We start from the raw sequence: 16,657 nt of genomic DNA, 5'->3' as shown, positions 1-16,657 counted from the left end.
GGGTGCCCCACGCTCCTCCTGCAAGGACCGTCCTGGGCCCGCGATGCTGCCTCCCGCCGAGCAGGGTCCAGGGCAGCCGTTCCCATTCCGGGGTCCAGGGAGGTCACCCCCCCCCGCCCCAGGGCAGCCCGGCCGGTGGCCCAGGGACCCCGACGAGGCCGGGGGGCAGGTGCCCGCCCACATCAGGACACAGGCCCTCCTTCCTGGTGAACCCCGCCGGGCACAGGGACCCGGGTCCCCCGGGGGCACGACCTGGGTCCCCAGGGCCTGTGGCACCACAAGTGGGCCATGGGGCTGGGCTGTAGGGGAGGAAGGACCCGAGCACCTGCCTCCCCCCAAGGATGGGGACCTGCACCTGCCCGGGTGGTGGGCCCGCCGCACGGAGCACCTGCCCCCGTATTTTGTGGCCTGAGTGTGTCTGCCTCCTGCAGGCCTGGCCTGTCACTGCTGTCCCGGTTCCCAAGGCCCCGCCGAGGCGTCATCCGCGGCTCTTCCAGGTGGGTCCCCTAACCTGCCCCAAGGATGCAGTGTCCGCTGTGCGGTGTGAATGCGCTCAGGGAACCACAGCAGGCCCCTGGAAAACAGACGCGGATTTCTGTGCTCACTATCACTTTTCCAAGAATGAGGGAAGGAGCACCGCGTGATGTAAGAGGACACCCCGGCTTTACTATTTTGCTCCTTTTCACGCTGGGGGTGGACATTACAAGATCCTACAGCGGGCAGCTCAGGGGGCCCATCGCTTGAGCACCTGCCTTCAGCCCAGGCCGTGACCCCGGGGTCCTGGGATCGAGTCCCACATCGGGCTCCCTGGGTGGAGCCTACTGCTCTCTTTGCCTGGACCTCTGTGTCTCTCATGAATAAATGAATAGATGAGTAATATCCTTAGAAAAAAATCCTACAGCTTTACCTGATATAAAGTGCACGCTCGCACACACGCGTATTCGTACAAGAAGCGAATGCAGAACGCACTCAGGTGTTGCAACTGGTACTGTGTGGCGCTTACTGCATTTAAGTGTTTGCTGTTTATGTAGAAATATTTTATAGGATAAAATACCAAATTTCATTTCTGATGATTCTTACATATTTCATGAGATTGGACTTGTGTTTAGGAGGTCTTTTATCTCTTCGTGATAGAGATCCTGTTACCATGTGGTCACTATTAGGGACCTTGTTCTCTGACTGGTCGGGGTGGGGGTCGGGGGTATGGATCAGGTATGAGCCAACAAATATGAGCCAACAGGGATCCCTGGGTGGCGCAGCGGTTTGGCGCCTGCCTTTGGCCCAGGGCGCCATCCTGGAGACCCGGGATCGAATCCCACGTCGGGCTCCCGGTGCATGGAGCCTGCTCTCTTTCTGCCTGTGTCCCTGCCTCTCTTTCTCTCTCTCTCTGTGTGTGACTATCATAAATAAAAAAAAAAAAAAGATTCAAATATGAGCCAACAGCCTTCAGGGATATTCTAAGATTTAGTGAAATCATAGATCATCAAGTTTGTTTTTTTAATGCAGTTTAGCTTATAGCCCTGATGGATGGAATAATTTGTCTAAAAGAAATTTGCGTTTTAAAAGCTTTCACACTGTGTTAGTGTCATAGTTGGAAAAACAAGGAAAATGCTTATTTGGAATTGTGAACTGTATTGAATCATAGATTATCTTAAAATATTGATATTTTAAAATATACTATGACATTTAAACCAAGTAACCAAAAAAAAGCATTTATATGCTTTGAATTTACAGATAAATAAATAATTTACAAATTAGTAAACGTGTTTTAAATTTTAAATTTTGAGGTCAACTTTACTCCTTTCCTCCGAAGGTAGTGAAAGTAGCTTTAGTTCTCTTTCCCATAAAAATCTTCAAGCAAACTATTTAGGGGGCCCCTAGGTGAGCCAGCGGTTGAGCGTCTGCCTTCAGCTCAGGTCATGACCCTGGGGTCCTGGGATCGAGTCCCGCACCAGGTTCTGTGCTCAGAGTCGCTTCTCCCGCTCCCTCTGCTCCTCCCACCCGCTCAGCACTGTCTCTCTCTCTCTCTCTCACGAGTAAATAAAATCTCAAACAAAATCAGTCAATCGCATATTTAGGAAAAGTATGTCTTAAAAAAAGTCTTTGAATGATAGGAGTCGTCTGGTAGCGTCCTTGCGTTTTCACGTAACATCAAATGATGTCAGCTGCATGCCCTCCGCGGGCTGGGCTTCGGGTCTGCGCCACCACCTGCCCGTGGGCCCCGCTAGGCTGTCTCACGGTCCCACTGACCCGGGGACGCCTTATCTGACGTCTGGCCATTTTCAGTTTCTCGGCAGCACCGAGGTGGAGCAGCCCAAAGGAACAGAAGTCGTGCGGGACGCCGTGAGGAAGCTCAAGGTAGGACACTCCCGGCCCACGCGGCCCCTGGGCCCGTCCCGTCAGCCAGGAGTGGCTTTGTCCCCGTAAGAGTGCAGGACCGTCGCAGGCCAGGGGGCCAGAGTCAGCGATGAGTGTGCACCCACAGGGATGGCTCCGGAGGGGTAGCGTTCAGTTCATGTCTGCCCGTGACCTCCACGCCCATGGGCCGCGACGCGGGGGGCCTGCGGGACATTGAGGAGCTGGCCCGCACCCGACGGCTGGGCCCCGGCGTCCAGCTGGCGGTGGCATCCGGCCAGCTCCCGGGCAGCACACCTGTGCAGGTGTGCCTTTGGCCGTGGGGCCCGGCGGGGGTCTGCACCCTAGGTTAGGGCGCCCAGGAGCCGTGGCTTTGTCCCCGCGCGGATGGGGGGACCGGGACACCCAGACAGCACAAGAGACGCGACCGACCGCGCGCTCACAGTCACGTTTCCCGAGACAGTTCCCTAGAAGCCGCGGCCCGTCCCGAGACGCTGTTCTCCGAGGCACTCGGATGCGAAACACTCCCGCAGCCGAAGTCTCCTCTTTATCCCATTAAGAAAACCCAACACACCACTACTTTTTTTTTCTTTTTACACAACTCATTGTTACTCTCTGTAGTTATTCCCACAGCTTTTTTTTTTTTCCAGAAACAACCCTCCTCTAACTGTATTTGGTTTAAAGACCGTCCAGTTATTTTACGAGAGGGTCAGGCCGTTGCTTGTGTCTGGCAGAACTGTAGACATGAAAAAATACCTTCTTGCTTTGAGAATGTCGCATCAGACGGAGTCCACGGAGTGTGTAAATTGAACAAAAGTAGAAGTGGGGTGGCGTGTACTCTAGGGGAAGACAGTGAAGTGGATAATATGTTCACCTGCCCGTTTTACACGATTTACATGATTTACAATGCTTTCAAGTAAATACGCCAAAAGTCTCCAAGATGCTACCTGTCCCATTTGGGAAAAAAGCGGGCGAGGCCACCGTTTCTCTGCAGCCCTCATCAGGTGGTGGCCCCGACCTGCCCTTGTTGGGTCAGGACTTGAACGCGCTGAGGAGGGTTGGAAAGGCCTCGAAGCTTATGAACGACACTTGAGGTTCCCCTTTAGATGTTTAAGATCCTGCAAACTCGGCCTGAGTCCAGCTTAACTGCAATCAGAATTTTTAGAGAAGAATAATGGTATTTATACTTAAAATACGTCTTTGTATCCAGGAGGTTCTTTATTCAGTCGCCTCAGAGCCTGAACCAAAAGGATTAGGTCACATTGCGACCACATATAACGTAGAATATTCGAGATGAAATGCTTTTAAACAGTGGCTAGTTTTCAGGCATTTTTGTGAGTCTGTCTTTGCCGTTCCTGTGTCATTTCCCATTTGGAAATGCACTCCGTTAATAAAGGAATGTGATTTGCAGTAAGAATGCAGCATAGTCTAAAAATGCATGTTCACTTGATAATTTTTGCTTTCCGAGTGTCTTCCAGAATAAATGTTTCTCTAATGAGTAATCCTTAGGCTGCTGATTGCAAAATTTTTGTACATCTGGAAAGTGTATTTCAGGGTAATGATCTGTAAACAAATTGAAATAAATAAAGCAATGCTGTTTTCTTTAACCTGATTTTATTTTATATATACACATTTCTTGGTGTCAGAGGTCAGAGGCTACACTTCAAAGCCTTCAAGAGTATCTACATTTATGTTAGAAAAGTAGACCCAGGGATCCCTGGGTGGCGCAGCGGTTTGGCGCCTGCCTTTGGCCCAGGGCGCGATTCTGGAGACCCCGGATCGGATCCCACGTCGGGCTCCCGGTGCATGGAGCCTGCTTCTCCCTCTGCCTGTGTCTCTTCCTCTCTCTCTCTCTCTCTCTCTCTCTCTCTCTCTCTCTCTCTGACTATCATAAAATAAATAAAAATTAAAAAAAAAATATTTAAAGAAAAGTAGACCCGGTTTCCTTTTTAAATCTGGTGTAGAAATGGCCAGAAGGTGGTGCCATGGTTCCACCAAAAAAAACCACTTTTTTTCCTCCTTCACTCTATTTTGTGTGCACCTCCCCCATTTCAATTTCCTGCTTATTTTTCTTAAACATATGGATTCTGACTGCCTTTCTATCTATTCTAGTTCAGTGTTGGATTTTATTTGCCACATGAGTTAATATTTTACTTCCTCATTTTTGAAAACTTTTCAGTATTTTATATACTGGTTTTTTTGACAAGAATTTAAAATTCGGGATTAATATAAAATAATGGAATACTTAGAATGTTTTCAATGATGTATTTTTTCATGCTCCCGTGTCTAATTAATGACATCTGATTAATTAATTATCATTAATTAATGACATCTAATTAATGATGTCCGATTAATTTTTCAAGAAAAAAACTTAGAATCTTGATTTTATTACGTACAATTTTCCTGTCACTTTGTAGAAAATTTATACTTTATAAATTTTTCTTAAATAAAGTAGTTTTTATAGGTGTTAAAAGTTTTATTTTCAGATTTCGTATTCGCCATAACATTTTCTCAGTCATATCCGGACATTTCTATTTCTTAATGTGTCTTATCCTAAGGTCTAAGAAAATACCAAATTTTCCAAAATGTAATAATTTATAAGCCCTTTCAAACGTCTATATGTTTAACAGTATTGTTATAGTAATAAATCTCATTTTTAATAGTGTTTTACTTATTTTTATTCATACAACTAGTACGGATGTCAGAGGATTCGATATATTTTATAAATGATCTGCTCGTGGGGTTTACACATGGATGAATGTCGATACAGGGACCCCAGTCCTCTTAGTTTTGGGAGATCAGCAGAGGGCAGCCCTCCGGGACCCCGTTGTCAGAGGGGACACCCCTCAGCCCCGTCCAGCTAAACTGCAGTCACGAGAAGGCCCCGCAGCCAAGGAGGCCCTGGGACTTGTTGCTGCCCTTGTGCCTCTTGGTCATTTCCCTCGACCTCAGGTGCCCGACGTAGCACCACACTGCTTTGGTCTTGGTAACCAGTTATTTCATCAATCAAGTGTTTAGCGCTTACTTTAATTATGTACCTACGCAGCTGATTCCCTATAGGGCCACTAGGGATATGCTTAAGTAAATTAACGATTAATAAGAGCCACGGAGAAGAAGAGTGGCTCTGAGTGCTTGGCTCACGGTGATAAATCCGTTGGTTCTCTTTCCTAGTCACGTATATTCCCTCGGCAGTATAGTTAGATTTCATTTTTTTTTAAAGTCCTCCGAGAAAGAAATAGAAATTGTGTGATTATGCCATTGAAACCCAGGAGTGCTTCCTGTAAGAAATTTGCTGAAATTCGCTCTTTTACTCACTGGTGACATATACTTAACTATGAATTTCAAGTAATACTTCATTCCCCCCCCACACACACACCTTTTTATGGTGCTCAAGGCTTGTTTCTGTCTGTCTGTTTGTTGTATCCAGATATCTTTCAGGATGCTGAGGCTTTACCCCCACTCCCCTTTGAGTATTTTTTATTGGATTATTATATATAAATGTTGATGGTCGATTGCTAGCTATCTAGATGACCAAGAAATGAATCCACTGAAGCAAAAATGGAAAGCAATTCGTAAAAAGGCCCTTCAAGCCTTAACAACTCAAGGAGTAAATAGGGAGATGAGAGATCACGATGGAAGTAAGAACGAGGAGCAGTCTTCAGCACGTAATTAGAAGGATTTTGGAACTTGGTTAAGAGGCCTATCAGGCTTTGAGTTAGAGGGGCCTCCAAACTATGACGCAGTAATCTTAGATTTCGGGGGGGGGGGGATGGACAGGAATGAGGATATTATATTCTGTTTAAAATACAGATTGAGCAAATACAACCTCAAGCATAATTGTTTGAAACATCTGTGCAACAGTCAAAGCCAATACCCCTTATTAGCCTTGACACACATGAAAGTAGAACTGGGAAGTTGTTGTTTTTTTTTTTTTTTGTAGAAAATATGTTGTGCAAAAGAAGTCATTTAGTGGGTTGCTGTAAGATTCTCGGTCTGACTGCGACAAGCCCCATTTTATGACCGACGTATTGCAGTGGATGACCTATAAATCCTTTTTTGAGCACAGTTTTTTTCATCTTGATTGGAAGCAAGAAAAAAAAGGTCTCGGAAGGCTTAGACTGGATATTTTGTTCCTTTTTCTTTATCTCATTCTATTGTTTTCTTTTCCTTCCTAACTCTTCTATTTTTTTTCTCCACCCCAGAGTCCCCTCTTTTTTTTCCTGTCTTCATTTCTTCCATTATTTTTTCTTTTCCTTTTCCTGGAAGAAAAGGAGTCACTCGATAAGATTTAACATAGTGGTTGTTCTGTGATCGACTTTGGGGAGCTAACAGAGATCCCAGGAATGGTCGTGCCCAGATGTGGAAAAGGCCACAAGAGCCCCTGCTTCTGGAAAAGAGTGGCACCCGGGGCCCGGCTCAGCCCGTGCTGCAGCCCAGGATGGGAGTGGCTTCGTGCAGAGGCGCTCCCTTAGATAGAAGCAGCTGATTTATTTTGCAAGCCTTCATAAGTGAAAACCCCCAAATGGTTTTCATTATGCCAATACAGGAAGGAGATTATGAAGGGAAAATAAACAAAGTGAATCTTTTCTTTGGGAGAGAGCTGGAGTAATTTTTGAAGATCTGAAACAAACTGTGTTTCTTAAAGACACACCAGAATTCTCGGGCACAGATGTGTCAGATTCGAGCACAGATACGGAACAAGAGCCGCCTGCCGCCTGCCGTCAGAACAGGACAGATCGCGGCTCATAATCATCCCTCCCCAGCGACCCAAGACAGGTGCTACCCTTCCCGCGGCATCAAGGCGACACTTGGAGGCATCCGCGCGTGCACCCCGTACGCCCCAATGGCTGCAAAGCCGCGGGGAGGGAAGAGGCCGGGACCTCTCGGCGCCTCAGCACCGAGCTGCACCCTGTGTGCTCACGTCTGCCGGCGAGTACAAGGAGGTGAACAATGCAAAGAAATAGGACACACAGAAGACGCCTGGAACCCACCCTGCCTTGCATATGATCCATGTGCAGAAAACATGTTATAATAGTAGAGAATAACATTTTGAGGCTCTAGGAGTAAAAAAGTCTATTTTTTCCCATAGTTTTTCTCCCCTTCCTTCCATTTTTATAGAAAGAAAGGTGGCGGGGGTGGGTAGAAGGAAGTGAGGTGGGGACAGAGCAGCATCGCTGGTAGCGTTGCCCAAATCAGGATGCTCACCAGACAGGGAGTGATGTGTAGTGTAAGTGTGTCCCGAATGTCACGTGGGGCACGCACGCCCCAAGCAGCTCCATGCATCGCTCACGTGCATGTGTACACGTGGGGGGTAGGTGTGTACCCGCATGGAAGAGGCGTCTTGAAGTTTAACTGGGCTCCCGCGAGGTCTTCCACGACGGGGTCCGGCAGCGATGGGAAAGGGAGAGAAACTCCATTTACAAAGTGCGTGCGTGTCGGGATTTTCTTTTTGATTTTATGACAAAACCTAACGTGCATTTGCGTGCACTTTCCAGTTCAGTAAGAAGGTGCGACAAAGGCTGCTCGGAAAGTGTGGGGGAACTTTGGTTCTTGAGGTCCCTGTAGTTGTGGGCCTGGTTCCCAGCCTCTTAGCTCAGTCTTAGCTTCAGCTTACATGGGGTGGGTGGGTCCTGCCCTTCATGGACTTGATGGGACAGGGCGCCGCGCCAGGGAGGGAAGATCCAGGAGCGGCAACGACCACGAACTCCGGCTCTCCGAAGGGATTCAAAGCAAAAGATCCACAGAAGAATACATCGATCTTTACTTATCTTCTTTAACTAATTGGTATGAATCCCTTAAACTTATGTTTAAAACATAAACTTATGTTTATGAAAGGAGTATTAAATGCCTTTTTAACCGTTACTGAATATCCGTCTCAATTTAGCGGCAGTAATGGAGCATTAGTGTGATCACTACATATGTTGAAGCTATGTGAGGCTTATAAGACACTTTAAAATGGGTAATAATCTACTTAATGAAAGCCCAGCACATATATTACATGTATGTTTGTGTTCATTTTCCGTAGAAGCGGAATTACAGTTTTCTGAATAATTCTTCACTTGTAGTTCGCAAGACATATCAAGAAATCTGAAGGCCAGAAAATCCCTAAAGTCGAGCTGCAAATATCAATATATGGAGTAAAAATTCTAGAACCGAAGACAAAGGTAAGGCTTCTTTTGGAACGTCAGGGGCACTTGTGACCTTTCGTTAACTGAGGGCGTGTTCCTATTTCAGTGCGTGTCTGAGATGGGGTAACTACTGGAACTGGCTAGTTCTCGGTTAATGGCAATTAATGTAAAATTCTGTAGGATCTTTAGGAGGAAAACCGACTTTTGGGAGAGCTTCCAACGTGGCCTGTTCTCCAGTGTGTGCTCGGGATGGAAGTCCTCGGGCTTTGGCCTTGCGTTGAGGACCTTTTCTGTGTGTGCAATGCGAGAGATGTGTGAAGTGCAATCCCCAAGCGTGACAGGGGAGGCCAAAGCCCTGTTATGAAGGTGCCCGACTGCCCCTGCTGCCTGCAGACGTGATCAGCGTGCGCTCCTTCCCCAGGGCTGCCCTGATACAACGCCCCCGACGTGGTGGCTCAAGGCACAGGAGGTCTGTCCTCAGGGTCCTGGAGGCTGGAAACGGCAGACCGTGCTGACCGTGGGGTTGGTCCCCTCTGAGCCCCTCTCCTCGGCCTGCAGACGGCCGCCCTCTTGCCACCTCTGCGCACATGGACACCCCGGGGGCTCTGCGTGTGCCCGGGTTCCTTCCCGTAAGGGGACCCCAGGCAGACTGGGCGAGGGGCCATCCCAGCGGGCTTGCTCTGTGGGACCATGTGGGCAATGTGCTGCACATCCAGAGGTACAGGGAGGCAGGGCTTCCGCATCTGCGTTCTGGGGCCTCACAAAATAGTGAGCACCTCAAGTCCTTGTATTTAAGAGTCCTTTCCCCTGCAAATCCAAAGAAAACAACTTAAATACAACTCATTGGGGTTTCAGATTCATTACGATGGCTTCTTAGGGACCTGTTTTGTTTTTTTTTTTTTTGAGCATTGGATAACCTTTTTTTTTTTTATTTTATAAATTAATTTTTATTGGTGTTCAATTTACCAACATACAGAATAACACCCAGTGCTCATCCCGTCAAGTGTCCCCCTCAGTGCCCGTCACCCATTCACCCCCACCCCCCGCCCTCCTCCCCCTCCACCACCCCTAGTTCATTTCCCAGAGTTAGAAGTCTTTATGTTCTGTCTCCCTTTCTGATATTTCTCACACATTTCTTCTCCCTTCCCTTATATTCCCTTTCACTATTATTCATATTCCCCAAATGAATGAGAACATACACTGTTTGTCCTTCTCCGGTTACTGTGGCCAAGTTCAAAAAGGGTGTTGCCTGAGTTCTCCTCTGGGATTTTGATGGAATCTTGTCTCACATTTAGATCTTTCATCCATTTTGAGTTTATCTTTGTGTATGGTGCAAGAGAGTGGTCCAGTTTCATTCTTCTGCATGTGGATTTAGGGACCTGTTTTTACCCAGAATTCCTGTGTCAGAACCCTAAGCCTCAGAGAGACTGAACTCGGAGAAAGAGCTTTTAAGGTAACCAGTTGCACAAGGCCTTGACGAGGCCTTCATCTACCAGAACTGGTGTCCCGGTAAAACAAGAGGCATCAGGGATGTGCAGGTGCAGAGGGGGGCCCCGTGAGGCCGCGGGGAGAGGCAGCCACCTGCAGCCCACGTGGAGACGGGACGAAGGCCCCTGGAGAGGACGTCTTTGGTGTTTGCAGTTGATGGTTTAACAGTGCCGGAGCCTTGGAAGAGCACAAAATAGACAGAAATTCTGCAGGATGGCCCACGTGTGTGTGTGCGTGCGTGTGCATGTGCAGGAGAGATGGAAACGGACCGTGGGAATGCTAACACGCGGCCCAGTGTTACCAGTGCGTGACTCTGAAGGCCCTTGACCAGCCCTCTACGATGGGGAGTTGCCCGTTGGCAGCTGCCAGTCGTGTCACTCTGTTCTCTAAACCCTGCCTGTCAGAGGTACCTTCCTTCCCGACCTAAATCCCATTTACAAGACCTTAGTGAGGGGACAAGTGAGACCCACCTCAGTCTGATCAGCCGGTTGACTTTGGGCATTATAGTTCACCTTTTACGCAATCAGTAGCACGGGAGCTTTTCTTCTCTGTCCCACGGTCTCAATTTCCTATACTTAATAGCAGATTTTCAAGAAGCCCAATTGAATTTTTCCCTTAACCATAAGTTTTGGGCAGCCCGGGTGGCTCAGCAGTTTGGTGCTGCCTTCGGCCCAGGGCCTGATCCTGGAGCCCCTGGATCGAGTCCCGCATCGGGCTCCCTGCATGGAACCTGCTTCTCCCTCTGCCTGTGTCTCTGCCTCTCTCTCTCTCTTTGTGTCTCTCATGACTAAATAAATAAAATCTTTAAAAAAAAAAAAGTTTTCCTAACTTTTAATAGGAAAAAAAATCTCTTTTTTCATCCCTACCAAGTCAACGAGCAATCTTGGAGCTTTAAAATCTTTGAAATGTCTTATAAATTCAATTATATTACATTTAAATAGAGAGTGACTGACTCTTGACCCATGTATTGAGTATGAACACAGAGAGTCTGAACTCTTTACCCATATATAGAATGTACCATTTTTTGAATCCACTAAAAAAATGAAATAACCTAATAAACGTTTCACAAGCTCTGCGTAGCACCAGTGCCCCTAAGAGAGTCCTGGGAGTGCTGGTTGCTGGAGTCCCCTCAGGACTTTCAGATTCAGAATCTGCAGCAGAAGACTAAGCATTTATATTGTAAAAAATACACCCCAAAGCACCTCCGCACGCGACTCCGATGCAGCCTGTTGGCAGATACACGTGTAGGAACCACTGCTTGAGGAGACCTAAGTGAGGCCGGACAAAATCTGTCACTCATTTTATTTTGGTTTATTTCTTTTATTTAGTCATAATTTAAAAAATTTTATACTCCTAAAATAAATTCACTTATACTAAAGTGTACGTGTATGAGGCAGGATTTAAATATTCATTATGAATCCAACATGGACTTCATAGAAGATGGACTATTTTCTATGCCATTTAGAGGGATGAAAACAGGAGAAGCAATCTCAGCTCCAGTGTCTTTCTTTCTGTGCCTTTTTCCCTTTCTGTTTTTCTCACTTGTCCTTCAAATGAAGACTATGCAGTGCTGGAGAGAGGTGGTATAGATGATTTAGGGACTTACTAATTTTTTGTGCCAACTCCAATAAAATATTGTCAGTTGAGGCAGAATTGTGCTCTCACTGTGCTTAATTGTGTTTCCACGTCTGTCCTGTCTCGCCAAAAATCAGTGCTACATTTAAAATTCATAAAGATCTATCACAACAATAGAAATTTCATGAAAATAATAAGATTATAAGTTTTGTAGGTTTTAGTGTCCTAGTCTTGTTTTGTAGGGAGATACCTCTGCTAATGTAGACAAAAATAAAGAAGCTTCCCCACTGCCATTTCCAGAGGCTGTGACCCGGGCGGTTGGTGAGTGAACAAGGGTCTGTGTTCCTTCTCCACCGGCCTGTGGAAATGATGTGTTTTCATACTCCCTGTAGTCTTTCCTACAAATGGGTAAAAAAAAATGAATCATTTTTCTATGTTATAGAGTAATGATATTTTCTCCCTGTATCATGAACACGATTGTGCCATTAATGAACCTGCCATTAGAGTTTAGGAGCTACCATGTGGCTGAAGGATATTGTTTGACTGTATGGACATTAAAACCAAAAATATGTCAGCAAGAAGAGACTGGTCAGTGGGACGAAGTATAGGAGGTGGAGATGGTGCATCTTAGCACTAAGCAAGGAGGGGAAATGCCCCCCTCGGATGCCTCAGCAGGTGGAGCCGCTCTATGGCATCGTTCCTTCCTGCTGAAACGGACGCATCCAGGTATCTGGTAATGGCACGGACGCTGCAGTCATGGAGTATACGTCCTTGTTCTAACATCTGTGCTTGCTGTTGACAATGTACCATTTGGTTTGTGTGCAGGGAAAGGAGACCAGGCTATAAACAGAATCTCTTAACGTGTATCAGTGTAACTTACATGTTTTCAGTCTGATGAGCAATAATGCGCATCAGAGCGATAGATCACATCTCATCAAGCTGATGCCTCAAAACCCTGAACCTGGAAAGATGTAGTGAGAGTTGGTATAGCTACAGAGTATGTATGCTGTGATCTGCATATCGACATGCGATATATACGCATATGTGTATATGTCCATATATGAAAAATATAGAACTGTAACAGTGTAAATACATATATATATATATATAGTTCAGTAGTTATCTTTCTGATGAGTTAGGTTGATTCAGTCATTTAGATGCTTGAAATGCACACCTTCCTCATGAAGACTCATAAAATACAATTGAATATGAAACCTCAGGCTGAAATGGAAGCGTGTTTCATAGGAAATCTTGTGCAGATGAAGTTACTCTCTAAAACTGTGATGCTAGTGAGTAGCAATAAGAGAAAATGAAAATGTTCTGGTTAAAAACGGTTCTGCTAGTTCTATATCCTTCTGGGAGTATCTTCATTCTTGGGGCCTCGTTGTTCTTCTCAGTAAAATTTCAGGGTTTAAAGTTATTGTCTTTTAAAACCCCTTGTAACTCAAGGTCCAGGCACCTCTGATCCTCTTGTGCTTTGTTTGTGTTTTCCTAAGTCCTGTTGAGATGACTACCTTAGTTTTAATCTGAGTCAGGAGGTCCATCTCCATTACGTACTTGTTTAAGTTTGGGTGCATGTAATTATAAACCCAAGTTTGACAGGTGATCGTGTCACCTTTAAAGTCATAAGTTGCATGTTACTGACACAGGCTGGTATGTCAGAAAATGGACAAAAATCACTTCAACTATTTATTTCCATTTGTGTTCGCAGGAAGTCCAACACAATTGCCAGCTTCATAGAATATCATTTTGTGCAGATGATAAAACTGACAAGAGGATATTCACTTTCATATGCAAAGATTCTGAGTCAAATAAACATTTGTGCTATGTATTTGACAGCGAGAAGTGTGTAAGTATGCCAGATGTTTTAGGGTGGTTTGTTCTGTTTTACAAGCCAGGAGTTGTCTTGTTTCCGGCATTAGCAAAGTATTTGGAAACGAATAAGGTCTGCAAATACTTAAGTACACTAATAGATTCATCCTGTCATGAGATGTGCTTCAGGACTTCATCCCTAACTGAATTCTTATGTTCAAGGGCACATCCTTGCATGCAGATTTCTTTCCTTAGAACGTCATGCCTGCTTATGTTATGCATTTATTTATTTTATAATCATCTATTTGCAATTTTAATCTCAAATATGACTTAGCCATTGGCACATAATGCAAAGAGTAATGGTGAGCAGAGTATTTCTTTTTTTCTAGAATGCAATGGATATGATAAAAAGACATATTTTAAACTCCAGGAAATAAAATCTGTATGGCTCCTTTAAAAAATCTCCAATATTTTGAAAAGCTCATTCTTGATTCTCATTATTCAGAAAACTTAATATAATGAAAGGTAATAGAATCCTACAGGCAGGAGCATGTGCCTGCATGCATGTGTGTTAGCTCGCAGAGGCAATCTAAAGTTCTCAGCAAGTAAGATCAATCCGGGAATTCTTTTTTTTTTTTTAATTTTAATTTATTTATGATAGTTACAGAGAGAGAGAGAGGGGCAGAGACACAGGCAGAGGGAGAAGCAGGCTCCATGCACCAGGAGCCCGACGTGGGATTCGATCCCGGGTCTCCAGGATCGCGCCCTGGGCCAAAGGCAGGCGCCAAACTGCTGCGCCACCCAGGGATCCCAATCCGGGAATTCTAAAGTTAAGACCAGTGATAGCTCTTCTAACCAACTGGAATCTTCAGAAAAACCTACGTCTTGATTATAAACATAAGCTAATGCTAATCATAATCTAGTCTGACGTCCTCTTATAAAACATGAGATATGAATTCCAAGCATACATTGCAGCCATTAATGGCTTTAATGAAGGGAGAACATCTAACCTCAACAAAATTATTGGCTTAGACAAGAAAAAGAACTTAATTCATTTATTTGCTTGTTTTTTCTGTGTTAAAAATAGCAAAGGATTAATATTATTATCACTCTTATGTAATTTATTTCTTTGGTTCCAGTATGTGAGCTGCTTTTCTTTTTTAAAATAAAGATTTATTATATATATATATATATATATATATATATATATAGAGAGAGAGAGAGAGAGAGAGAGAGAGAGAGAGAGAGTATGTGTGTAGGAGCAGGGGGAGGGGCAGAGAGAGAGGGAGAGAAGCAGACTCCACACCAAGCATGCCGTATGATGCAGGGCTTGATCTCACGACCCCAAGCTCATGACCTGAGCCAAAACCAACAGTTGGACAGTTAGCTGACTGAGGCACCAAGGCGGCGCCCCAGTATGTGAGCTTCTTGAAAGAAAATACCTTTTTTATTTGTCCATGTAACTCCTATAATTAGGTAGACAATAGATGCTCAATGAATTTTTTCTTATAGAAAAAATAATCATACAGAAAAATTTACAAAAAGGAGAGTAATTTATTATATGTATCTTTTGAACTATAATGCTCTAAAAATGCAAACTAACATGCTAAGCTTCTTGGCATCATAGTACTTTTTTGAGGATTTGATGAATGTTATGGAACATCTCATCAGAAAAATATGCTCACCCAGATGACAATATTATATGTACAATTAGGCATTCTATTTATTTATTTTTAGAAGATTTTATTGATTTATTTGAGAGAGAAAGAATGAGTGAGCGAGCAAGAGAGAGAGAGTAGGAGTTGGGGTAAGGCAAAAGGAGATGGAGAAGCTGACTCCACACAGAGCAGAAAGCTTGGATGTGGGGCTCAATCCAAGGACTCTGGGATTATGACCTGAGCCAAAGGCAGATGCTTAACTGACTGAGTCACCCAGGTGCCCCATAAGGCACTTTGTATAAATTTCTTGAAACTTATCCTCTTGAGTGAATGCATTATCTTTAATATTCCAAGTGTGTCTTGACCATAATCATTTGCAGCTGTTTTTCTCTGTGATTGAGAAGATGAAAGCTGATATTTGTTGAATATATTCTATCTGTAAGATATAATAACCTTTTGCCACTTGCGCCAGGCAGTAAGCTCAGTTGTCCTTTTTTGGCTTACACATAGACATAGATGGCCTTGGGGTCCTTTGAAATACTCATAATTAGGATTTATTATAAATATTAGCCTTCTTATAGTTTTGTGTCATGTGTTTTTATTTGATCCCCATCCAAATTTATTGGATTACTTAAAACAAGCTTGCCAGAGTCCCTGCATAGTTAATATTATTTCAAAAGTATAAACTCTAATTCACCCTAACATAATTATTTGTAATTGATTTCAAGAGTTTAAATTCCTTGACCCATTATTCTCTTTGGATATAGCATATTAGCTTTTTTTCTTGAGTGTTGAAAATAATTTTTTGAAGCCTAAAGCAGTGGTTCACAACTATTAGGGTGTAAAATACCCTAGGTTCTTTGGCTTTCACTTCAAAAAATAAATTCATAATGGTTGGGGCTTGAGCTCAGGAAGTCTATTTCTAACAAATTCACCAAGTGATTCTGCTGCAGGTAGAGGGAAGTCTGGACTTTGAAAAGAGGTCCAAGTTACTTCTTCATCTATAAGTGTGCATGACTTCTCATGAGCTCAAAGAGGCTATGTTTCCTTAAAATTTCATTATATCATTTTCACCTCAAGGCTTTATTTGCTCTAGTTATAATAAGGACTATATTAATAAAATTGATTGGATATGTATGTAGAACTTTTGACATGCTATCCTATTTAATTCTCATTTTAAATAGCTAATCATGGAGGATTAAAACAGGAGAATAAATCATGGCCCAATTGGCAAACTCTTTCTTCTTACTTTACAAAGTTGAGTGGCTTTACCAATTTACAAAGCTAGGTAGTAATAGAATTGGGATTAAAATTAAGACCTTAGATTACCATTGTAGCATTTGTTCCATCCTGCTGTATTACTTCCATAATTGTGATCTGTTTCAGAGGTCCACTTTTACTGGGGTCTTTGTCTCCTCTATTCATTGTTTTTTTAGTACTTCTGTGAAATTGCTGACACATAGATAGAATTGGAATTCAATACTTTATAAGAGTTTCCTGTTGTATTAATGAGTCTCCCCCCCTACATGGTGACAATGAAGATCACCTGGGGAGCTAGAGTACCCAGCCCTGCTGAGCAGTAATGAAGAGCGGCCAAATGAGGAAGTTGAACCTCTACCCCACCAGGTAGTAATGAGGTAG

General features: G+C 44.1%; 1 protein-coding gene across 2 annotated transcripts in view; it reads left to right on the top strand.

The window, feature by feature from the left end:
- The window catches only part of GULP1 (GULP PTB domain containing engulfment adaptor 1), a 216,541-nt gene that overhangs the window by 163,098 nt on the left and 36,786 nt on the right, over positions 1-16,657 (top strand). For both annotated transcript variants that reach the window (XM_055308305.1, XM_055308304.1), the window contains exons 5-7: positions 2,287-2,358; positions 8,421-8,519; positions 13,258-13,395. In XM_055308305.1, the coding sequence (XP_055164280.1) occupies positions 2,287-2,358; positions 8,421-8,519; positions 13,258-13,395 (309 nt within the window). The remainder of the gene's footprint in view (positions 1-2,286; positions 2,359-8,420; positions 8,520-13,257; positions 13,396-16,657) is intronic.

The sequence above is a fragment of the Nyctereutes procyonoides genome, unplaced genomic scaffold (genome assembly GCF_905146905.1).
Source record: "Nyctereutes procyonoides isolate TBG_1078 unplaced genomic scaffold, NYPRO_anot_genome, whole genome shotgun sequence".
Taxonomy (NCBI): Eukaryota; Metazoa; Chordata; class Mammalia; order Carnivora; family Canidae; genus Nyctereutes; species Nyctereutes procyonoides.
The sequence above is the reverse complement of the archived record's forward strand: the minus strand, read 5'-3'. Positions and strand labels throughout refer to the sequence as shown.